The sequence below is a fragment of the Nipponia nippon genome, unplaced genomic scaffold (assembly GCF_047370975.1).
Source record: "Nipponia nippon isolate SJK-2023a ecotype South Korea unplaced genomic scaffold, ASM4737097v1 scaffold_6, whole genome shotgun sequence".
Classification (NCBI taxonomy): Eukaryota; Metazoa; Chordata; class Aves; order Pelecaniformes; family Threskiornithidae; genus Nipponia; species Nipponia nippon.
In genome coordinates this window covers 351,651-375,126 of record NW_028262380.1, presented here as the reverse complement: position 1 = coordinate 375,126, position 23,476 = coordinate 351,651, and the positions used below count along the sequence as shown (strand labels likewise).

The window sequence follows — 23,476 nt, the reverse complement described above, 5'->3', positions numbered from 1 at the left end:
CGGCCGGGCCGCCTCAGCCGGCGCCGTGCCCCACTTCCGGTCCCCGCCGTGCTCCGCTTCCGCTTCCCGCCGTGCTCCACTTCCGGCGCGTCCGATAGCGGCGGCGACCACCGAGTACCGGCCCCGGGGCGATGCGGGGGGCGGGCGGGACTCGGGACCCGGCCGGTCCGGGCCCGGGCGCCTCCGGGTTCGGGGCTGCCCTCGTCGCCTGCCCCTGGGGCTGCGTGCTCGGTCCCGGCGGCTGGAGCGGCGGTACGGGGCGGGGAGCGGGGCCGAGGGCTGCCCCGGGGGGCTGCCCCGGGGGGGTGCCCCGGGCAGGGCCGGGGTCCCGCAGCGACGGCGGCCGCGCTGTGAGCCGGGGCGGGGGGCGCCTGCGGGGCCGGGGCCGGCGCCCGCCGCCGCTGCGTTTCGGTTTCGGTTTCGGTTTGGGTCCCGGTGGCTGAGGGCCGGCTCCGCTCCCCGCAGCGCCCTTCTGCCCCCGGCACTGCCTGCTCAGCGCCGCCGAGGCCGAGCCCCGCCGGCGGCAGGTACGTGGGGGCCCGGGGGCGGCGGGGGCCGGGCAGGGGGGGCGGCGGAGGCCGCCTCCCCCGCCCCCGGGCCGCCGCTCCAGCACCCGGTGCCGCCGCAGGTCGCGTCCCGCCCGGCGATCGGCAGCGCCACGGGGGAAGCCTCCGTGGCCCGGGCCGCCTTCGGCCTCGGTGAGTCGGGAGGAGCCGGTGGCGGGGGGCTCTGCCGGGGGTCCCGGCGCTCGGGCGCTGCTGCTGACGGCCCCGGTTCTGCCTGCCCAGGCCCGGGCGTCTGGTACTGCCCCAGCCGGCTGGAGGAGTCCAGCGAGGAGGAGGAGGAGGAGGATGAAGAGGAGGAGACGTGGAGCGGCTTCGGCCAGCACTGGGACGTTTCCAGCGAGGACAGCGACCCCCCCCACAACTTCTGCGGCCTCAAGAGCTCCTTCTTGTGCGAGGAGCCGCTGCCCGTCCGCCCGCCGCAGGCGCTCCTCGCCCCGCACAGGCTGCCCGCGCCCTGGGGGCACCAGCTTACGGCTGAGGTGAGGCACCTGCCTGCCCGCGGGCTGCCCGTCCCCTGCCCATCCTCCAGCCCCTCTCGTCCTCCCACCTCCCTGGGGGGCGAGGGGCTGGCAGCGGCGACCCGAGGCGAAGGCAGCGCTGCCGCTGGCGCGCCTGGGGCCGTCCCGCTCTCCTGGCCGCAGCGTGGGGCCGGGCACTCGCGGCGGCGCTCCCCCAGGAAGCAGAGAGGAACGCGCGGGAGCTGGTGGCGGAGGAGGAGCGGATGAAAAGGAAGGCGGAAAAGAAGAAGCTGAAGAAGAAGGTGGGTGCCCTGGGGGGGTTACCCTGCAGCACGCAGGCAGCTGCCTGTGTTTCCCTTCGTCCTGAGTCTTGCTGTTGCCCTGGGGGGAGGCGCGCTTCGGGGGCGGCCCGGGGCTTGCCCCCACCCCCAGCAGCGCCGAGGCAGAGCTGCGGCGTGGGGCCGGGCGTGGGTCTGCACTGCTCTGCCCGGCGCCCGCTCACGGCTCTCTCTGCTTTCCAGAGGCAAAAAGACAGGAAAAAACAAGAAAAATTGGGCCAAGAGCTGAAAAGCAAGGGGGAGGCTGAGTTGGTGAGTGACTGCCCCGGCTCCTTGCCCCGGCCTGGCTGCGGGTGCCACGGCAGCCGGGCTGTGCTGCCTTCGGGGTCCTCGAGCCTCCCTGCCGCCTTCAGGGGTGCTGCGAGTCTCTGAAGGTGGGACGCCGCAGCCGTGGGGAGAGGGACGGGCAGGCAGAGCCCCGCTGCCCCGGCTGCTGTCTCACTCCTGCCCTCTCCTTCCAGGGCACCTCATCCCCGAGCGGTGCTGCGGGCGCCGGGCACCCCCAGAGCAGCAACGCTGAGGAGGGGGAGGGCTGGCCGGGCCCCAGCCCCTCCCCGTGCCTCAGGGACGGCGCAGCCTCCTCGGGAGAGGAGGGAGGAGGCCGGGAGGAGGAGATGGAGGTGAGCGCTCCCAGCGCGGTGCCAGCCTGGCGCGGGGTCTGCCCTGCGGACGGGCCTGGGGCTCTGCCCGCCTCGCCCACCCTGCCTCTCCCAGGATGAGCTGGACTTGAGCTGCACCTTCATCTTCAAAGCCCGGCAGAAAGCGGGCGTGAGGCTGCCGGCACCTCCGAAGGAGAAGCCGGCCAGGACGGGCAACGCGGAGCCTGGCACGAGGACGCTGAGGAAGGTGCGTTGGAGCCAGTGGGGCGCTGGGGAGGGACCTGCCCACCCTGCAGGCGCCCGAGCCCTCGCTGCCCTGCCCGCCTGCCCCACAGGCGCCCGAGCCCTCGCTGCCCTGCCCGCCTGCCCCACAGGCGCCCGAGCCTGTGCCCCTGGACACGAGCGCGGTGGAGCAGAGCCTGATTCTCGCAGGTCAGCGCCTCGGGCAGTGAGACGAGGGGGTGGGCACGCAGGGGCTCTGTGCTGCTGCTTCCCGGCTCCGGGGGGTAGCTCTGCCCGGGGGGGTTTGTGCCTGGGCTCCTTGCCGGCAGGGCTCTTCACGGGCCGTTGTGGCCCTGGGCTATCCCCGAGGCACCTTTCCCTCGCAGCTGCGTGACGGCAGAGCCGCCGTCTCCTCTGCGGCCCCGCTGTTCTCTGCTGGTCCCTAGCAGATGCCCGTGTCCCCAGTGTGGGCGGGGGGCACAACTCTGCTCCCTAGCCGGGCTGGGGGGTCGGCAGCGGGCGGTGCTCTCCCTGCAGGCTGCGGCAACGAGGCTGCCCAGAATGGCCGCTATGCCGAGGCGGTGCAGGCCTTCACGGAGGCCGTGAAGCTGAACCCCAGGGAGCACCGGTGAGCGATGGGGCCGGGGAGCGGCGTTCCCCGGAGGCTGCGGGTCCCGGGCAGCAGCGACCCCGCTCTCCCTGCAGGCTCTTCGGGAACCGCTCCTACTGCTACGAGAAGCTTCAGTGCTACGAGGAGGCGCTCAGCGACGCAGAGGTGGCCCTGGGGCTCCAGCCCGGGTGGCCCAAAGGATTATTTCGCAAGGGCAAGGCGCTGCGGGGGCTGGAGGTACCGGGGCTGGGCAGGGGCCTGTGGGGTGCCAGGGCTGGGAGGGCTGGGCACGGGCAGCAGGCTAGCAGTGGGGCTGGGTGGGGGCTGTGGGGTGGGTGGGGGGCAGCAGGGTGCCAGTGGGGCTGGGCGGGGGGCTGCAGGGTGCCAGGGCTGGGTGGGGGCCATTGGGTGCCAGCAGGGCCGGGCAGAGCCCTGTGTGGGGTGGGCTGGGGGCTGAGGCTGGCTGGGCGGGTGGCCGGCACGGGCAGCGGGAGCTCAGCCCCTCTCTGCCGGGTCCCAGTGCTACGCGGAGGCCGCCAGCACGTTTGAGGAGCTGCTGCGCCTGGACGGCACCAACGCCGACGCGGCCGCGCAGCTGGAGGCCTGCCGGGCGCTGCTGCGGGTGAGTCCCTGTCCCCACCATCCCCGGCTGCCACCATCCCCAGCTGCCGCCCTGCAGGGCCTGACCTCCTCTCCCCCCGCAGCAGCACAGCCCCCGCGGCCGGAGCAGCCCGGGGGGGATCCCCGTGTCCCCGTCCCTGCTGGAGGCTGGGGAGCCGCCGCTGCCTCCCTCCGGTAATGGACCTCAGTGCTGGCGGTGGTTTTGCTTCGGAGCTGTTGGCAGAGCTGGTGGCAGGGGGGCGCAGGGGGACTGGGGCTGTGGTCTCGGGGCTGGAGGGGGTCTCGGGGGGACACCGGGGCTGGGGCTGGCCTGCGGTGGGTGCTGTGCCCCTCCATGGAGCTGGCTGAGCCCATCCCTCTCAGCAGGGGAGTGGGCGAGCGGGAGCTGCCAGGACACGGACAGCGGCTTCGTGACCGTCGTGAGCTCCAGGAGCCAGGCGAAAGGCCAGGGCCGAGCCACGGCCAGCAGCCAGCAGATGCTGCCTGCGAGCCATCCTGCCAGGTAGGGCTGGGGCTGGAGGGGCCGTCTGGGACGGTGACTGGTGCTTACTGGGCAGGAGTGGGTGGGTCACAGCGCTCCCATGGAGCTGGTGGTGCTGGGGGGTCCTCAGGCTGGTGTGCAGGATGGAGCCGGTTGCTGGTGACGCTGGTGTGCTTTGGCAGGGACTGCTATCCCCTCTGGGTGGGGAACATCACCCCCAGGATCAGCGAGAAGGTGCTGCGTGACTCCTTCAGCCGGTGAGCGCGTCTCCGGGCCGAGCCCCCGCCGCCCCTCGGCGTCCTGCCAGCCCCCCGTCGCCATCCCAGGGCCAAGACCCTGCGCCCTGCTGCCCTGCCAGCCCCGTGCCCGTCCCCGGTGCTCCTGGCCTGGGGCGCAAACCCGGCACGGGGGGGTCTCTAACGCTCCAGCCCGCAGGTTTGGGGAGATCCGCTTCATCCGGATGCTGCCGGGGAGACGCTGCGCCTTCATCAACTACACAAAGAAGAAGGCGGCGGAAAAAGCCTACGCCGCCATGCAGGTGAGCCGGGGGCGGGCGCGGCGCCGGGGGCCAGGCGGTGCTGGCATGGGGGCTGTCCTGGGCCCCCTCCTGCCCTCCCTGCCGGGGCGGCGCTGCCGGCTCAGCTCCCCTCTGCCCCCAGGATGCCGAGGTGGAGGGGAGCAGGCTGGCGCTGCAGCTCAAGCACCCCTCCCACGCCACCCCGTCCCCCCAGCGGCACCTGGAGCCCCGCGGCCAGGTGGGTGCCCCCCCCGGGGGGCTCCCGTAGCCAAGGGCTCTCCTCAGCAGTTGCCCTCCTGTGCCGCTGGCACGCCACGGAGGAGCTGGGCCCTCGGCGCTGCCTTGTCCCTGCCTGTTGCCCTGATGGATGGCTGCCATGGGATGGCGTGGCTACCTGCTTGTCCTGGCTACCTGCCCGACCTGGGGGCCGGCACGCTGCCCGCCAAGTGCAGAGCCCTCCTGCCGCGGAGGCATCGGCTGCTGTGGACGTTTGCCCCCAAGCCCCCGACCGGAGGAGCCGGCCCGGCCGGGTGCGGGCCCTGCCTGAGCTGGGGGCTCCCTGCTCTCCCCACCCGGGGGCTGGGACCCCAGCGGGGCTCCCGGCTCCTCTGCGGGGCCGGGGGCTGCCAGCGGGGCCCCCCACTCCCCCCGGCTCCAGGGGCCTGAGCTGGGCCCTGCCTTCGCCCTGCCTTCGCCCTGCCTTCGCCCTGCCTTCGCCCTGCCCGTGCCTTTTCCCTCTGCAGGCAGCGGGACCTGTCCCCTCCTGCCGCCTCGGGGGGCAGGGGTCCCTCCCGGTGCCTGCCCGGGCCGGTGCCCACCCTGGAGCTGCCGGTGCTGGGGCCCGGGCTGTGCCCCATGGGCACGGCCGTTACCTTCCGCCCCTCCGGGGAGTCGTACCCGCTTTGGGGTTCTTAATAAAAGCGAGAGCCGGCGGCCGTCTGTCCTTCCCTCCTTCTGTCTTTCCCTCCGCACTGGGGGGTTTGCCCCCGCTCCCCCAGCCCCGAGCACCCGCTGACGGTTAGGGCTCCGTGACGGCTCCCTCGGCTGCTCCCCGCCGCGCCCGGCGCTCGGCCCGGCCCCACCGGGCTCCGGGCTGGGGGGGGCCCGTGCCGGGCGCTGCCGGTGCCTGGGCCCGGTCCGCGGCTCCTTGCACCGGAGCGGGGCCCTGGGGCGCTGCCGCCCGCCCCCCGCCCCCCCCCCCCAATCCCGCTCCGGGCCCCACGCAGCGCCACCGGCGGCCGGCAGGGGGCGCCCTCGGCCCGCGCGGCGGCGGATCCGGGGGCCCGATCCGGGGCGGTGCTGGGCGGCTCCCCCTGGGTACCGGTAGCGGAGACCCAGCACCGGCTCTGCAGCACCCGTGCGGCCCCCCCGGGCCCGAGCCCCCCGGGCGGCGTCCCCGCGGTCCCCGTGAGCGGCGGGGGTGCCCTCGTTCAGCGGCGGGGGCCGTGGCGGGGAATTTGATTAATATGCAAATGGGCAAGGGGAGAAGGAGCGCGGGAGACAGCGAGTAATTAATCACTCGTTAAAAGAAATTAATACCAACAGCAGAGGTTGTCAGGAAACAGCAGTCGAGTTAATCATCCGGAAAATTGGAAGGGGAAAAAGAAGGGGGGGGGGGGGGCTGAGCCCCCAGAGCCCCCGGCGGCAGCGCCCGCCGCCGCCCCGAGAGCCCGGTGACGGGCACGGCCTGCCCTGGGCCTGGCACGTCCCTGCCCCGCGGCCGCTGAGCCGGGGTGAAGCCCTCCAGGGGCCGATTCCCTCCGGGCAGGGGTGGGGGTCCCTGGGGAGCTGTGGTGGGTGCTGGCTGGGGGCACGCGTGGCCGCAGCGGGTGCTGGGGGCTGCTCCCGCCGCGGGTGCTCCCACGCCAGCACGCGGTGCCTCGCACCCCGGGGAGGGGTCCCTGCCCGTGCCCTGCTGGGACACGTCTGCGCCGTGGCGTCTGCCCGGTCATGGCTGCGCCCGCGGCGGTGGCTCTGGGTCCCCGTGCTGCGGCACGGCACACCGGGCGCGCAGCTCTGCTCCTGCGTGTGCATGTCCTGGTGTCTGTCCGCGCGCACGTGTCCGTGTGTCCCCCACGCTGTGCCAATGCCGGCGGCGTGGGCGGGCTGGCCGTGCCGGCGGCGGTCCCGGCAGGCCGGTGGGCCTCGCTGTGTGGCCACGCGGAGCGGTGGGAACCGGCGGGGCGCGGGGCTGGGGGGCAGCGGCCCAGAGGCCACGGTGAGGGTGCTGGGTCTCCCTCAGCCGCCCTGCGCCGGGAGGGGCCTGGAGGTGCCGGGAGCGGGTCGGAGCGCGGGGACGGGATGAGATCCCGGGGCTCTGCGCCCCCTTCTCCACGCCCGCTCCCCCGTACCTGCCCCACGCACCCGTGGGGCGCAGGGGCCGAGGCCGCGGGGTCCCGGCTGCGCTCCAGCAGGCTGGGGGCTGCGGGGCCGCGCTGGGGCCAGGCTGCGAACGCCGGGGCGCGGAGCCGGGTGCGTCCCGCGGCGTGGAGGTGCGATCCCGCCAGCTGTTCCCTCGCATCAGCCTGACGGGAGCGAGCCGGAGCCGTGAGCTCATCTCCGGCCGCCGCCCCCGCGCCCGCCTGGGGACACGCGCACGTACGGTGCACAGGCGTGCGCGTCCGCACGCGCGCATGTGTATACATGTGTATACATGCGTGTGGGTGCGTGTGCGCTGCCGGTATCTGCTGCTGGCGCCGGGAGGGAGCTCCTGGGCGCAGCCAGGCCGGTGGCCATCGCCCGGCACGGCCTCCTGCCAGGGCCAGGCTGGGGGTGACGGCTGCGGGGTGACGGCTGCGGGGTGACACAGTGGCGGGGTGACGTGGCTGCGGAGTGACGGCTGTGGGGCCTGCAGACACCGTCGCCCGCAGCGGAGGCATTTGTTTCTCCTGCTGCCGTGGCCGGGCTGCGGCTGCGTGGCCGCTGGGCCAGCGGGGAGCTGCTGGCTCGGGGCTGGGGCTGGGGCTGGCCCTGCCCTGGGGGGCAGCAGGGAGGGAGAGGGGGCACGGCCCAGGAGTCACCTGCTGTGATCCTGTGTGTGAACCCCCTGCCGGGTGTGCAAACCCCCCTGCCGGGTGTGCAAACCCACTGCTGAGTGTGCAAACCTCCTGCCGAGTGTGCAAACACCATGTCTGGGTGTGCAAACCCCCCTGTTGTGAGTGCAAACCCCACTGCCAGGTGTGCAAACCCCACTGCCGGGTGTGCAAACCCTCTGCTGTGTGTGCAAACCCCACTGCCAGGTGTGCAAACCCCATGTCTGTGTGTGCAAACCCCAGGGCTGAGTGTGCAAACCCACTGCTGAGTGTGCAAACCCTGCTGCTGGGTGTGCAAACCCCACTGCCGGGTGTGCAAACCCACTGCTGAGTGTGCAAACCCCCTGCTGTGTGTGCAAACCCCACTGCCGGGTGTGCAAACCCCATGTCTGTGTGTGCAAACCCCCTGCTGAGTGTGCAAACCCCCCTGCTGGGTGTGCAAACCCCAGGGCTGAGTGTGCAAACCCCCTGCTGAGTGTGCAAACCCTGCTGCTGGGTGTGCAAAGCCCACTGCCGGGTGTGCAAACCCCCCTGCCGGGTGTGCAGCCCCCACGCCCGTGTGCGCAAGCCCCCCCGCGGGTCGCGGCCCCGGTGCCCGGCGCTGGGGGCGGGAGGCGGATGGGACCCCCGCCCCCCCCCGCCCGTCCCTGCCTGCGGCTCCCGCACCCGCGGGGGGGCTCCGCGCCCCGGTCGCCCCGCGGTCGCCCCCGGTCGCCCCCGCGCAGGCCCCACGCGTGGCGGCCGCCCCCGCCCGCCGGCCGGACCGCGCTCGGGGGCCGCCCAAGGGCATTTGCAGGCGAAATCTAATTTCTGCCCCTCCCCCCCCGCCGGGCGGCTGCGGCGCGGGGGGGAGGGGCGCGACGATGCAATTAAACCGGGGGGGGGGAGGGGGGGGCTCTGCCTTGGGGACCTCGCACGGCGCGGGCGCGCGTGGGTGCGTGGGGACCCGCGGACCCGCAAGGGCAGGGAGCAGGCAGCTGCCCGCACCCCGCGGGGTCCCCCCCGCCCCCCCTCCCGGGGCCGGGCCCGGGCCCGAGCCGCTCCCGCTCACCGGGGAGTGACGTCACCGGGGCATGACGTCAGGCGGTGCGGTGCGGGGTCCAGCGGCCGGGGCAGGTGCGGAGGGGAGCGAAGGGTACCGGTCCCACTCGGGTCGGGCGTGGGGCGGCGGCGGGGGAGGCGCCGCCGGAGGGAACCGGGCACGGGGGGGCGGGCGCTGCCCCCCCACGCGTGTGCCCCCCCCGGGCCCTGCCCCCCCCGCAGCCGGCGTGAGGGTGGGCGTGGGGCCGGCGGCACGGACACGCACAAGCACACACAGAGACACCCACACCCACACCCCCCCACACCCACACCCCGGTACCGGTGACCCCGCTGCCGCGCCGGACCCCCCGAGGCGCCCCTGGGCTCCCGGGAGCGGGGACGCGGGGCAGCCCCGGGGCACGGCGATGGGCGCACGGGGGCCGGGGGTCTCCGGAGCGGGGCATCCCCGCCGTGCTCGCCCACGGGCCGGGGGTGACCGTCCGTCTGTCCGCCCGTCCGCCCGTCCCGCCGGCAGAGCCCCTCCGCGCTCAGTAAGGGGTCGCCTTTATTCCAAATATTTACAGCCGGGCGGGCCGCCCCCCCCCCCCCCCCCGGGGCCGCGGACGGGCCGGCGGGACAGACACGACAGAAAATAAAATTAAAAAAAAAAGGAAAGGAAAGGAAGGAAGGGAGAGGAGAGGAGAGGAGAGGAGAGGAGAGGAGAGGAGAGGAAAGACGGACAAAACCAAACCAAACAAAGCGAAAAATTGCACCAATTCCCCCGGGGCGCGGGCAGCGCGGCCGCCCCGTCCAGCCCGGGGCTCGGTCAGTCTCGGTGCCGGCCCGGGACCCCCCCGGGCTCCCCCGCCGCCGCCTCAGTCCCCCACGTCGATCTCCTCCTCCGAGAGCTCGGCGGGCGGCGGCGGCGGCGGCGCGGGGCCGGACCCGGGGCCGGTACCGGTACCGGGGGGCCGGGGGGGGTCGGGCAGCGCCGCCAGCTGCTGGAGGGCGGCGGGGGGCAGCGCCTGCAGCGAGGCCACGTCGGCCCGCAGCTCCTCCAGGTCCCGCTTGAGCTTGGCCCGGCGGTTCTGGAACCAGGTGATGACCTGGGCCGTGCTGAGCGCCAGCCGCGCCGCCAGCTGGTCCCGGTCCGCCGGGGAGAGGTACTTCTGCCGCAGGAACCGCTGCTCCAGCTCGAAGATCTGCTGGTTGGTGAAGGCCGTCCGCGACTTGCGCCGCTTCTTGCAGGCCGGGCGCTGCCCCAGGGCGCCCAGCGGCTCCCGACCTGCGGGGACAGCGGGCTCAGTGCGCCGGCACCGGCACCGGCACCGGTATCGGCACCGGCATCGGCACCGGCATCGGCACCGGTATCGCCATCGGGACCGGCACCGGCATCTGCATGACACCGGCATCGGCACCGGTATCGGCACCGGCACCGGCATCAGCATGGCACCGGCATCGGCACGGCACCGGTATCAGCATTGGTATGGGCACCGGTATCGGCACCGGCGTCGGCACCGGCATCGGCACCGGCATCGGTATCGGCACCGGCATCTGCATGGCACCGGCGCCGCCATCGGTATCGGGACCGGCACCGGCATCGGCAGGGCACCGGCACCGGCACCGCGCCGCCGTGCCGCGCTGAGCCGAGCTTGGCTGAGCCCAGCCGCGCTGAGCCCGGCGCGGCCCCGCCAGCCCCCGCCGCTCGGCGCCGGCCCCTTCCCGCCCGGGAAAGGCCGAACCCGCTCGAACCGAGCCCAGCCGGGCCGCGCTAAGCTGAGCTGAGCCGAGCCCAGCCGAGCCGAGCTAAACCGAGCCCAGCCGGCCCCCCTCAGCCGCGCAAACCAAACCGAGCCCCGGCCCTGCCCGCGGCGCCGCCCGGGCCCGATGCCGCCGCCGGGTTCCCGGTGCCGGGAGCCGAGAGCCGCTCCCGCCCGGGCCCGGTCCCGCCGGAGCCGCCGCCCGCTGCGGCGCGGGGCCGAGCCCACCCGTGTCCCGCGGGGCCGAGCCCACCCGTGTCCCGCCGGCGGTCCCGGGGCTCCGGTCCGGCCCCTCCGCGCCGGCCGCTCGCCCCGACCCCGGCTCGGTCCGGGAGCCCGGCCCGCTGCCGCGGGGCCCGCACGGCGCCGGCAGCCGGCAGCGGAGCCCCGGGAGCCCCGGGCGGCGGGGCCGGCCCGGCAGCACGAAGCGCGGAGCCCGCCCGTGCTTTCGCTCAGCCCGTTCCAGCAGCCCCGGTGCCCGCGGCCCCGGCTCCGTGCGGCTCCCGCGGGGCCCGGTCCCCGCCGCCGCTCCCGGCACGGCCGCGCCGAGGCCCCGATCCGGTCGCGCTCCGCCGCCGCTGCCGGCGGAGGCGAGGGGAAACCGGATCGCGTCCGCCCGCGGCGCCGGTAACGGCTCCGCGCCGGCCACAGGGTCCCGGTCCCGCTGCCCGCCGGGGGCCGCAGCGGCCCCGGGCTGTCCCGGCCCTGTCCGTAGGTCCGTCCGGGTAACGGGGCTTTGCCTCGGTCACGGAACCCCGATCGCTCCCGTTTCTGTCCGTCTGTCCGTCGGGGCAAGGAGGTTTGGTTTTCGTTTATCACGGGAGCCCCGCTCTGCCCGGCCGTGTCCGTCTGTCCCGCCGGGAAGCGGGGTTTTACCTCAGTTACGGGGCTCTCGATCTGTCCTCTTTCTGCTCGTCTGTCCCGCCGGGTAGCGGGGTTTTAACCTCAATTACGGGAACGTCAATCTGTCCTCTTTCTGTCCGTCTGTCCGCGGGTCCCGGTTCATTTCGCCGTCAGCCGCGGGCCCCGGGATTATTTTTTGCTGTTAATTACGAGAACCCCGCTGCGCCCGGCCGCGTCCGTCTGTCCGGCCGGGTAGCGGGGTTTTACCTCCATGCCGGGAGCCCCGCTCTGTCCCGTCTCTGTCCGTCTGTCCGGCCGGGTAAGGGGATTTTTTCGTTTACCGCGGGAGCCGCGCTCCGCCATGTCCGTTTGTCCGCCCGGGCAACGGCTCTTTTCGTTAATTACAGCAGCCCGGCTCTGCCCGTCCCTGTCCGTCTGTCCGCCCGGGTAACGGGTTTTTACCTTAATTCCGGGAGCCCCGCTCTGTCCCCTGGCTGTCTGTCTGTCCGGCCGTGCCACGGCTTCTTTTCGTTAATTACAGGAGCGCCGATCCGCCCGGCCATGTCCGTCTGTCCGGCCGGGCAAGGGTTTTTTCTTTTCGTTAATCACGGGAGCCCGCTCTGTCCGCCCGTGGCCGTCTGTCCGTCCAGTCGGGGGGGTCGTTAATTACCGGTCGTTAAATCCCTCCCTGCCCGGCCGCGAAGGGATTTTTTTTTTTCGTTGATCACGGGAGCCCGGCTCTGCCCGCGTCCGTCTGTCCGGCGGGGCAAGGGTTCTTTCGTTAACGGCGGGAGCCGCGCTCTGCCCATCCGTGTCCGTCTGTCCGGCTGGAGAACGGATTGGGTTTTATTCGTTAATTACGGGAACGCCGCTCTGCCCGTCCCTGTCCGTGTGTCCGGCCCGGTAACGTTGTTTTTTTTTTCGTTAAACCACGGGAGCCCCGGTCTGTCCGTCCGAGTCCGTCTGTCCGTCCCGCTAACGGGTTTTCGTTAACGGCGGGAGCCCCGCTCTGTCTGTCCGTGCATCCGCCCGTGTGAAGGATTTTTCGTTCATCGCGGCCGCCGCGCTCCGCCCGCCGGCGTCCGTCCGTCTGTCCGTTCGATGGAGGATTTTTGTCTCGGGCGGGCTGCCGGGTCCCGGTTGCCGCTCGGTCCGTCCGTCCGTCCGTCCGCCCGCTCTCACGGCGGGCTTCCCCGCCAGGGCCGAGCCGGGGACCGGCGGGGCCGGTTCCTTCCCGCGGGGACGGCGACCCGCTGGGTCTGCCGGGCCCGGTGCCCCGGGGGAGCCGCCGCCGGTCCCGCGGGCAGCGGCCGTGAGCGGGGAGCGGCCGCCCGGCCCCGCCGGTAACGGGTTTCTGCCGGAGAAGCGAGGCCCGGCCGCAGCCGCCGTCCCCGCCGGAGGAGCCCGCGGTCGGTAACGGGTTTTCGTTGCCGACGGGACCGATCGGCCACTCTGCCCCGGCGCTCGGTCACGGTCACGGCTCGGCGGGGCCGGGTGCCGCCGCTCCGCCGCGGGACCGATTCGCCGCCCGCTACCGCGGCTCCCGGGGCCGGCTCGGGCCCCGTGGCTCCCGGTGAAGCCGCCGGGGCCGGCCCGGCCGGTCCTCCCGGAGCTCCGCTCTCAGCCCACCCGCCGCCGCGGAGCGGGCTCGGCCGGGGCTCGCTCGGGCCCCCGGTGCCCGGCTCCGGGCCTCTCCCTCCCCGCGGGCCGCGGCCGCCGGTGCGGCTCCGGGGCGCGGTGCCGGGGCTGCCCCGACCGGGCCGCCGTGTCCCCGGGCGAGCACCGGCCCCTTCCCGGCTCTCTCGGCCCCTCCGGGACACGACGGAAACTCACCGGGGCCGCGCCGGGCTGGGGGCGAGGAGAGCCCCGGCCCCGCCAGGGGCCCGGCGGCGGCCCACCCCCGGCCCCCCCCCCCCCCCCCACGCCGGCCCCGGCCCCGGCACCTGCCCGCTCCCCGCCCCCGCTCCCGGCGGAGCCCCCCCGGCCCGGTACCTTCGGCCGCCTGCAGCACGCCCAGCTCCAGCCCCTGGAAGGTTTTGCTGGCGAGCTCCTCCAGCGCGCAGAGCGGCGAGGACGGGGCGCAGCCGCCGCCGCGGGGCCCCGCCGCCTTCTCGGGGAGCCGGGCGGGGGGCGCGGCGGGGCCGGGGCCGGGGGGGCTCCCGCCGCGGGGCCGCCCCAGGATGTCCTCGATGCCGAAGGGGGTCAGCGGCTTGTTGGAGTTGGCGGGCGGCGGGAGCTGGTCCAGGGCGCTCCGCCGGCGGCCGCCGCCGCCCGGGGGGTGCAGCGGGGGGGAACCGGCCGCCGCCTCCCGCGCCGAGGTCATGGCGCGTCCCCGCTCCCGCACCGGGGCCGCCTCAGCACCGCGCCCGCCTCATCCCGCCGGGCTTCCCCCCCCCTTCTCGCCGCCGCCGTCCCGCCCGCGCATCCAGCCGCGGCCGCACTTAAACCCCGCGGGCGCAGCCCGCCCCCTCGGCGGGGGCCCGGCGGCGGCGGCGGCGGCGGGGAGCGCTCGGCCTCCCGGCGCCGGGGGCCGCTCGGCGGGGCTGGGCAGCTCCGCGCCCGCCGCCGCTCCCCCCCCCCCCCGCCCTCCGCCGCCCCGGTGCCGCAGCCTTAAAGACCCGGGGCCGGGGCGGCAAACTGGGCACCGGGAGGAGGAGGAGGAGCCACCGACGGGGGGGCGGGGGGGGGGGGGCACGGCTCTCTCTCCGCTACCGGGGCGCGCAGGGGCGCAGCGATTTTAATCCCCTTGCACGGCGATTTTAGCCCCCCGCCCCCCGGGGGGGCGGCCGGTGGGTGCCCGCTGCCCCCCCCCCGCCATCCTCAGCGGGGCTTTTACCGTCGCAAAAAATTTATTAGCTCCCCTGCTCTAAAATGCCCCATAAAAGCGCAGGGGCCGCTGCGTCTGGGAGTGATTAGGCCGCTTCGGGTGGGTTTTGGGTTTCAGAGCGCGGCCCGGCCATAAATCCCCCCCCCCCCCCCCCCCCCACGCTCTCCCCGCTGCCCTCCCCGGTACAAATAGCTCCGGGATCCCGACCGCTCGTAAAAAGACTGGGGACGCCCGCACACGCAGGTGAGCCCCAGCTGCCGACACCGGGTCCGTATCCTCCGGCGGGATCGGGACCGGGGGATGCCGAATCGCCCCGGAGGGGCGATTCGGCATCCCCCGGTCCCGATCCCGCCCAGTGCCCCCCATGGGTCTGCTGCTGGGATGCTCTAGGCCCGGTGACGGTGACGATGAGGAGGGCGCAGGGGTCATGGCGGTAATGAGAGAAAATGAACCGGGGGGGGGGGGGGGGGCGGTGGGAGAACCGTGCCGGGCTGGGGGGAGCAGGTGCAGGGGGACCCGGCAGCGCCGATGCCGGGAGGGGTTGGGGGCTTCCAATCTTGCTGACAAAGGCAGAACGCGATCCCCCGGCTGGAAATTGGAGTTAGATAAATTCAACCTTGAAATTTCCCAGCAGCCGGAGCAATTAAACGCCGGAGCGGGCGGCAGGCGGGGGCGGGGAGGGGGCTTTGGCAGCCTGGGATCGAACCGATTTGGGAGAGGTTCACAGGCTGCTCCCGGGAAGGGCCCCGGCGTGGTGCTGCCGGACGGGCCCCGCTCCCACGGGCGCACAGGGCCCCTCGCACGCCGGCGTGCGGGGCGCGGCAGGCCGACGCGGCGGCGTTTGCACGGCTGCCTCGCACGCGGCTTTTGTCCTCTCCGGAGGGCGGCAACGCGGTGCGGGGAGGCGAGGGGAGCCGGTGGAGCTGCCGCTGCTGCACGTGGTGCCGGCTTGCCGGGTGATGGTGCCTGTCCCGGGGTGCCGGCGAGCCGCGTCCCCTGCTCCCGCCCCGGCTGCTGGCCCCACGGGGGCTGCCGGTGGACCCGGGCTCAGCCGGGGCCTGAGAGCCGCGGTCCCCCCCGACAGCACCGTGCCGGACACGAGGGCACCGTGCCGGACACGAGGCCTCGGGCAGGCAGCGGGCGGGGGGGAAGGGGCACAGCCCTTCTCCCCCCGTCCCAGCCCCGGCTGGCGCCCTGCGCTGGCTCGCAGCCGATGCCCCGTGAACACGCACCGGGAAATTGCCGCCCAAGCTGATTCCTTGTTCTCGCCTGCTCGGGGCTCGCAGCCGCCCGGCCCCGCGGAGCAAAGCCCCCCTGCAACTCCAGCTGCTCGAGCGCCCACAGCGCTCCAGGCAGGCTGGGCCCTGGGCACCGGGCAGGGCAGGCAGGAGCCAGGCTGGGCCCCAGGGGGGTCTCCTGCTGCGGTGCTCACCCCGATGGGGTGCGACGTCCCCCCTGCCCATCGCTCCGCAGCGGCTGGGGCGAATCCGCTGCCCGGCAGCCAGGAGCCCAGGGATGCTCCCGGGGAGCAGTGCCGCCACCTCCTTCCCTCCTTCGCCCCCCACCCGTGCCCCGTGAGCTGCCCACGCTGTGGGCAGGGTGAGGGCAGGGGCACGGGCACAGGCGTGCAGCACAGACGTGCCGCATTGCCATCGCCGGGGCAGGCCTGCCGCCCCCTCCCCGCTCGCCGCCCTGGCCGCCCCCCGGCCCCCTGCCCCGGTGCAGGGCGAGCCTCGGCCCCCGGCTCGCCGCCAGGCGAGGGAAGCGTCAGCTCCAGCTGCCGGGAACACAGGATGGGAAACGCTTTTCACCCCAAAGCAGGACACAGTGGAAAACAAAAAGAGACCTCTGAATTTTTGCAGGAACATTGGAGTTTCCTGCGGAGCGGGGCAGAGCGCCCTGCGCTGGCCGGGCGCCCGCAGCCGGCGGGGACGGTGACGGGCACGGCTGCTTGGATGGAGCCGGGGGCACCACGGGGCAGTGCACCCCAGCATGGCCCCCGCCTCGGCTCCCACGCCTCCGTCCCGCTGGGGCTCGGGTCCCCTGGGGGTCCCTGGGGGTCGGGGACGGCGTGCAAGGCCTGAGCCCTCGGCCCCCAGCCGGGGCACACGGCAGTGCCCGGCTGTGCCAGGGCACGAGGGTGTACACGCTCTGGAGACCGTCCGTGCCAGTGCCGGGGCTGCCCTGTCCCCCTGCTCAGGACACCCCATCTCGGGGGCACCCAGGGCTCCAAGCACCGGCAGCTCCGGGCGCCCCAGCTCAGAGGCACCCACAGCGGGGGGCACCCGGGGTCACCCCGTGCCGCGCTGGGGTGCCTGTGCCGCACCAGCAACTCCCCGTGCCAGGGTAACGCGATTAGGGGCGGGAGGCGGTGGCTCAGCCCGCTAATATGCTTATGCCCCGGCACCGCGCTCTGCCCCTGATCTATTATTTAGTGGATCCATTTCAATAACACGGCTCCGTGCCGAAGCGCCTGGCGGTAACTCGATTAGGGGCGCTCCCAGCCCTGCGCCGGAGCCGGCGCGGCAGAGCAGTTTGCACATGGAAATTGCTTGCAAATTAATTTTCCTTTAATAAGGGGAATAGCTCGGTGCAAAATTAAACTGTCGGCAGTGGAGACAAGCGGGGCATCACCGGGGGAGCCGCCGGCAGCGCTGTGCCCCGCACCAGGGGAGGAGACCCGGCCAATTATTGGCAATAAATCCTGACCTTGCTTGCGGGGCCGGTGGCCGCGGGTGAAGCCACGACTAATGGGATTACACCTTGCCCCGGTAAACGGGGATTAATGTGCCGGGAGCTGGGGGACGCCGGGGATCCCCCGCCAGGGGCTGTTGGCAAATGATCTATTCATTAACACGCGCCGACCCGGCCACGTGCGCCAGAGCGGGGCTGACCTCGGCTTCGTTACGCAGCGAGCACGGAGGGGAGCGGTGGCGGGGACGGGGACAGGGACAGGGACAGGGATGGCCCGGGATGAGGAGCGCTGGGGCCTCGTGCCCCCCGGGAGCACAAGACACGCGGGGCCCAGCGCACGTCTCAGCTGCTCCCACACGCGTGTGCCGGTGCCGGTGCCGGTGCAGCCCGTGTGCCTGGTGTGCGCGTGGGCACACAACCGCCTCCCCGGCAGACGCCCCGCAGCTGCGTGTGGGCATGGCCGTGCGCGGGCACAGCCGCGTGCAGGTGTGCGGCAGCCACGCGCGGAGGCACTCGCGGAGCCCCAAGCTGCCGGCTCACGGGCAGAGCTGCCCCATACGTGCGCAGGCACACACACACGCGTGGCGGCAGACGTGCCATTGCCAGGGACCGGCCGGGCTGGGGACGGGAGCGGGACGCTGCTGTGCGCGGGGGAAGCGGCGTGCCGGGGTCAGGGGGTCCCGCCGGCCCCGGACCCAGCTGCTGCTCCCCCCTGGCGACCCCCTCCCCGCTCCGGGGCCTCCATATGGGCCTGGGCCAAACCCCAGCCAAATGGGCTCGGGGGGGGTTGCATTTCAAAGCCTTCGGCTGGAGCAAACGCTGCTGCCCCCCCGCCGGGCTGCCGCCCGCCTGCACCCCCTGACCCCGGCACGGCAGCGCGGGTGGGGACAGCCCTGTCCCCCTCCCCATGGGTGACAGGGACGGCCCTGTGGAGCTGCCAGGAGCCGTGGGGCAGGAGGTGGGGACCCTCTGGTGAGGGGCCAGTGCCAGGCGGCCCCACGCTGGGACCCCCGCAGGGGTCAGGGTCCCTCCCGGGGCCGATCCGGGGCTCGCGGCTGTGCCGGCCGGGGGAGAGGGGCTGCGGGGGCAGGGGGGATGCGCCAGGCGGGAGCGGGCTGGGGCGGTGGGTCGTGGGAAACCCGTCCCGCCATGGGGCAGAGCCATTGTGTGGGGCCATGTGCCCGCTGCCCGCGAAGGCAGGGGGGCTATTTGTGACGGGGCAGGCAGGAAGCGGGCAGGCAGCACCGTCTCACCGCGGCCGCTTCCTTCCCCGCGCCGCAAATAGCCGGGACGGGGCGGCCGGCGGAGGCGGCCAGAGCAGGGGCTGCGTGGGGTGGCGGACGCCAAGGGCCCGCTCTCCTCTGCAGCCCCCGGCAGCCCCCAGCCCGAGGTGCCAGCGGGTGCAGGCATGGCATGCGGAGTGGATGCTGCCGGAGACCCTGGCCTGCTCTCCCTGGGCACAGCCGGAGCAGGGTGGGGGGCTCTGGCCGTGGTCCGAGGGGTGCTTGCGTGTGGGGCACCCTGGCTCCTGTCCCCCCCGACAGCCCCATGGCACCAGGACCCCCGGGGGAACCCAGCCACCATGGGGAGCGGGCACCCCCCGGGGCTGGGAGGGTGGGCACGGGGTGGCGGGGTGCGGCGGCGGGGCCGGCGCGGCGATGCGGCCATGAGGATTCAATTAGGGCGCGAGCGCGGGGGGCTCGGCTCGGCCCCGCGCCGGGCAGCGCGGTGAGGAAATGGCTCGTCTGAGCCGCTGACAGCCCGGCCCCGCGCCCAAGATGAACGACCACCGGATTAAAGCTCCGCACGCTGACAGGGCGCACCTGAGCGAGGAGCAGGGCCGGGGCGGCCGTGGGGGGGGACCGGGACCCTGGCCCCGGCGCTGCCGAGGGGCCGCCGAGAGGCCGGGAGGGGTGTCCCCGATGGCCCCGGGGGTGGGGGGCCATGGCACTGGGGGGATGCATCCCGGGGACGGGCACCCATGGCCCCGCGGGACCAGGCGATGGGTGGGCGAGGGTGATGGCAAGGGGGGCACCCACAGCAGCACCCTGCCCAGGGTGACACGCGGGGACGGCAGGGCCGCAGCGGCATGGCCTGCTCCTCTGGCCCACGTCGCCCCGTGCCACCGGCTGGGCTCCAGCCGTGAGCAGGGACCCCGGCTGGGGCCAACGCGGGTGCCCGCTGTGGGACCGGCCCAGCTTGCGCCCCCAGACCCACTGGGGCCAGCTGCAGCTGTGGGTGCTGCCAGACCCTTGTCGCCGTGGCGGGGCAGCACACCCTGCTCCGGCTGCCTGTGCCGGTGCCGGACCTGTGACCGGGATCTCCAGCAATGGCTGGGGAAGCACAGGGCATGGTGGGGCCGGCAGAAGCAGGGGCTCGCTCCTGGCTCCAGCCCCACGTGCTGCCCTTGGCCAGGCTGCCCAAGTGCATGGCCCTCCCTGTGCCCCACAGCCCTGCCCGTGCCCCACAGCCCTGCCTGTGCCCCACAGCCCTCCCCATGCCCCACAGCCCTGCCTGTGCCCCACGGCCCCTGCAATGCCATGGCACTGCTCCGAGCCGTGGGGCTGGACTGGGCAGGAGGACGGTGCTGGGGAGGGCTGGGGGCTCCGGCCTGGCAAATCACCGGGCTGCAGCAGGATGGGGGCACCCTGGGGGTCCCCCTTGGCTCAGCGATGGGTTGGGTGCTGCTGCCCCGGGGGGGAAACCCCATCCCACCAGACCCGTCCGTCGGCAGGCGAGCGTTGGGCTCGCAGCATGCGGGGCCGGGGGGATTGATGGGCCGCTGCGGGTCACCGCTATCATTAACCCCGGCGAGGCAGCGGGGCCGCGCCGCCCAGAGGTTAATTAAAAAGAAAAGTGCAACGAAATGTGGCAGCGGTGGCGGGGGGGCCGTGCGGCGGCACTGGCGCGGGCAGCAGGCACACTGCTGCCGGGGCAGCCGTCGGTTGCAGCCCCTGGTGCGGGCTGTCATGGGGCGGGGGCGGGGCGGGCCAGCAGTGGGGAGCAGGTGGCACCCGGGGTGTCCCCGCGCCGCGCAGTGCCCATGGACGCGGGGGCTCGCGGGGCTCAGCGTGCTGGGGGTGCGGGCAGGGGCTGGGGCGCTCTGCAGGCAGGGGGTCGGGGCTGGAGCCAGCAGCGCTGCCCGCAGGCAGCAGGGGGGCAGGAGCACAGCCGCCTGCATCAGCGCTGCCCGTCCGGCTGCCGATGCCCGCGCCTGCCTGGGTGTGCAGGGGTGCCCGGGTGGGATGGGGATGCGTGTGCGTGTGCGTGTGCGTGTGTGTGTGCACCACCATCAGTGTGTGCGTTTGGGTACTTTACACGTGCAGGCCGTGCCACACTGTGCTGTGCCGCGCCGTGCCGCATGGCAGAGCTCGGCAGGAGGAAGAAGAGCCGTCGCAGAGGAAGCCCCATCCTTCCTCCTCCTCCCATCCCAGCCCGGCTCTATTCTTAGCCCCGGTCTGTCCTGCATCCTCCCTGCCCAGCCAGGGTCTGGCCCTGCGCCCCAGCGGGACCCTCGGGGTGGGAGAGCGGGGGGACCCCTCTGCGGGGACCCCCTCCCTCCCTGGGCCCCACTCCCAGCCCCCAGCCGCCGCGGTAACTCTAGACCCAACGGCTGCCCCGCAGCCCCCGTGGCATGGCATGGCATGGCATGGCACAGCACAGCATGGCACGGCACGGCACAGCATGGCACAGCGCGGAGGTGGGGGCCAGCCTGCAAGTGTGCCGGCGTAGGATCAGACCTTCCTGCCCACCGGCATCAGCCCTCGCGCAGCCCCCAGCCTTGCCAGGTGTCCCCTGGCCTGTCCCCGTCCCGTGGGCTGGCTGTGGGGGTTTCTGCCCCCGGGGTGGGGGGTGTGGGGAGGGAGACGGAGCCCCTGGGGCGGCGGAAGGAGGAAGGATGGGGCGGGGGATGGCGCCTCCAGGGACAGTGCTCATCTGGATGTGGGGAGAGGGGATGGCACCTGCCCCAGAACAGGGACCCTGGTCACTCCTGTCATGGGGACCCTGGGGACCCTGCCTGTCAGTGCATCCTGGGGACGTGTCTCTGTGGGTCTGGGGACCTGGGGATGGTGCCTTGCTGGGTTTGGGGGCTGGGAGCAAGTCCCCCCGGCTGGGGCAGGGGCTGTGCAGGTGCCCGCCGTGCCCAGGCCCGCGGTGGCCTGGCTGGCCATGGTGGTCCGCGGTGACTCCCGCGTGGTGGGGCTGTCCCTGGGCCATGGCAGGCGCAGCAGGGTCAGCACGGCAGCGCCGCATTCCTGCTCCCGGCAAGGCGATCCGGTTACCTGCTGGCCTGGCTGCCGGCCCCGTGATTAATCTTCCCGGGTGCCCTTTGGAATTTGCTGCCCGAGGCCCCGCAGGGTGCAGGGGGTGCAGGCGGGCACGGGCTGGGGCAGCGGGGCAGGGGAGCGGGAGCGGGCTGGGAGAGCGGGATGATAGATGGGAACGGGCACGATCCCCTCGGCCCCGTCGCCGGCCCTGTCCCTGCTGGGGTGATTGCGGCCCGGCCAGGGCAGACGGCACAGGTACGTGCCCACCTGAGCTGGGGATGGGGACGGGGATGGGGATGGAGCCGCCTCCCCGGTTCACCCCACCGGGAGCACCCCTCTGCCGCACCAAGGTCCCTCCCGGCCCCTCCAGCCCCTGCACCGTGAGTGCCCGGTGCCGCCAAGCCACCGGCAGAGCCGCTGGGCGTGGGCGCTGCATAATTGCGGAGGGGGAGAGGGGCCCGCACCACCCGTGTGATGGGGGATCACATGCAATTAGCCGCCAGACAGAGACATGGCGTTTCAATAACCCGACGAATTGATTTAGGGAGAGTGGGACCAGCGGGCGGCAGCCGCGGCAAAATGAACCCCACCCCCCCCCGCTGGGAATGGGGCTCCAGGGACGCCCCACCGGCCTCTGCCCCCCGTGGGACCCTGGCTGGCACCCCCAGCCCGCCCCGAGCACACGGCGGGGGGTGGGCAGCAGGACTCCTGCCCCGGCCAGCGCCAGCGAGGGGCTGCAGATGGGGGCAGGGGGGAACAGGGCAGGGGCTGCCTGGGGCCGTGGGGTCCGGCCTGGGCAAGGGGCAGCATTAACGGGGGGATGGATGTGGGGCTCGCAGTGCCCCCGTGGTGCTCTCCGCCTGGCACAGCCTGGGGGCCTTTCCACCCCGCAGGGGTCAGGGGGTCCCGTGCACCCCCCGTGCCCAAGGATGCGGCACGGCCGGGCAGGCACCTGCCCGCCCAGCATCCCCTGCCCGCTGCCGGGGATCCCGCTCCTGCCTTCCCAGCTGAGCGGTGAGGACAGAGCACCTGCCTGGACCCTGCTGTGGCTCCGGCAGAGCCACTGCCAGATGGGGAAGGGCGCACAGGGGCTGCTGGGCACTGCCGGGCCTCAGCACACCCTGACACCGGCACGCTGGGGAGGGCATTGAAGCAGGCACTGCCGCAGCAGGGGCTCGGCCCAGTGTGTGGCTGGGACCCCTCTGGGGCTGAGCCCAGTGATGCCCTGGCAAGGCTGGGGGTGTCAGGGCACCATCCCAGCACCCCATCCTGCCAGCTGGGCGCTGCCGCTGCGAGCCGCCGGCTGGGAGCGGGAATGCTGGGGCGGCAGCCATGCCTCTGCCTGCGGCGCAGCGGGGAGTGGGCTGGGAGCGCCGTCCTGCTGGGCACGGAGCCGCTGGCTCCACTGGGACCGAGGGCTTCCTGCGAGGAAGGTGGGACAAGGAGGGGAAGACAATAAAACCCAGGAAATGCTCTGAATAGCGAAGGTAACCACTGTGCCGGGCCTGTGCCGCCGGTGCTGAGCCGAGCCGGAAGCCTCGGGGCGCTGGGGGCGGCCGGGCAGGGATCGGGGTGGCGGGGACCCTCCTGCAGCCCCAGCACGGGCAGCAGCACGCGGTGCATCAGGCCGGGCTGAGCCCTCGCTGTCCGCGGGTATTTCCAGTCTTACCGTGATTTGCCCTACAAGCCTGACCCCGGGTCCTGCCCGTTAAACCGCAGCCTGTTTTACTGCCGGGGGGTCAGCGGGGAGCAGGGGGACCGGCGGGGCCGGGGTCGGCTGGCGCCTGTCCCCGGGGCACCAGGGCAGGGTGATGGCACAGGGGATGCACAGCCCCGCAGACGGGAGCACGCACGGGGTGAAGGGGCGGGAAGGCAGGAGCACCCGTCCCGTGGCGCCCGCCCTGCACGGGGCTGCGGGGTCCCCGGCCGTGCTCTGGGTCCCTCTGGGGAAGCGGGGGATGTCCCTGGGCGGGATGGCTCCAGGGCAGCTGGCTGCCCATGCCAACGGCACATTTGCTGGGGGCGAAGCGTGGCCGGTCAGAGCCGCGGGGATCGGCCGCTGTCCCGTGGTGTGGGTCCCTGTGCTGGCCTGGCGGCACCGCGGGGCTCAGGCCGGGGTCCTTCTCCCGCCCCGGGCAGGTCCCAGGTGAATGCGGCTGGTGCCCCTCGCCGGTCCGGGGCTGTGGGCATGCGGCCGGCTGCGCCGCGCTCCCCCGAGCCTCCCAGCGCCGAGTGATTTATGGCCAGGGGAAGCACGCGGCGCAGACAGATTGGGCCATAAAACCGGGGCAGGAAGTCGCCCAACTTCAAAGGCCGCGCAGGGCTGCGGCCGCAACAATAGCGGGGCCGGCGAGCACCGTGCCGCGGCACCCACGCCATGGCACCCGCACCACGGCACCCGCGCTGGCCTGGCCCTGGGGAGCCGGCTGGCACCCCTGCCTGTGAGCACCCCACACCTGCACCCCGTGCACGCCTGCACCCACGTGTGTGCATCCCATGCACATCCCATGCACGCCCCGCGTGCGCAGCCGGTGCGTGCACGGGGCTGGCTGCAGGGTCACCCCGCGGGCGTCGAGCCTCCTCCGCAGTGGTCCTAGCCTGCAGAGCCTGGTGGGGTGTG

General features: G+C 73.8%; 2 protein-coding genes across 12 annotated transcripts; one reads left to right on the top strand and one right to left on the bottom strand.

The window, feature by feature from the left end:
* The first annotated feature begins 117 nt into the window (after positions 1–117).
* Positions 118–5,351, top strand: TTC31 (tetratricopeptide repeat domain 31). 11 transcript variants are annotated; one of them, XM_087736924.1, is made up of 17 exons: positions 118–252; positions 466–527; positions 629–698; positions 789–1,045; positions 1,243–1,326; positions 1,546–1,614; positions 1,824–1,982; positions 2,077–2,208; positions 2,258–2,393; positions 2,721–2,811; positions 2,889–3,030; positions 3,314–3,415; positions 3,498–3,588; positions 3,778–3,916; positions 4,078–4,152; positions 4,331–4,433; positions 4,701–5,351. In XM_087736924.1, the coding sequence occupies exons 1-17, from the start codon at positions 132–134 to the stop codon at positions 5,076–5,078; spliced, it is 2,211 nt and encodes a 736-aa protein (XP_087593050.1). In that variant the 5' UTR covers positions 118–131; the 3' UTR covers positions 5,079–5,351. The 11 variants fall into 11 exon arrangements, with proteins under 11 accessions (XP_087593050.1, XP_087593052.1, XP_087593054.1 ...); XM_087736926.1 differs by having other exon boundaries at positions 3,781–3,916; positions 4,555–4,817; XM_087736928.1 differs by having other exon boundaries at positions 4,627–4,817.
* A 3,988-nt stretch (positions 5,352–9,339) lies between these two features.
* Positions 9,340–13,390, bottom strand: LBX2 (ladybird homeobox 2). Its single transcript, XM_087737342.1, has 2 exons — positions 13,060–13,390; positions 9,340–9,749 (listed from the first exon to the last, which is right to left on the bottom strand). Exons 1-2 carry the CDS (start codon positions 13,388–13,390, stop codon positions 9,340–9,342), a joined length of 741 nt encoding a protein of 246 aa, XP_087593468.1.
* Between the last annotated feature and the right edge of the window lie 10,086 nt (positions 13,391–23,476).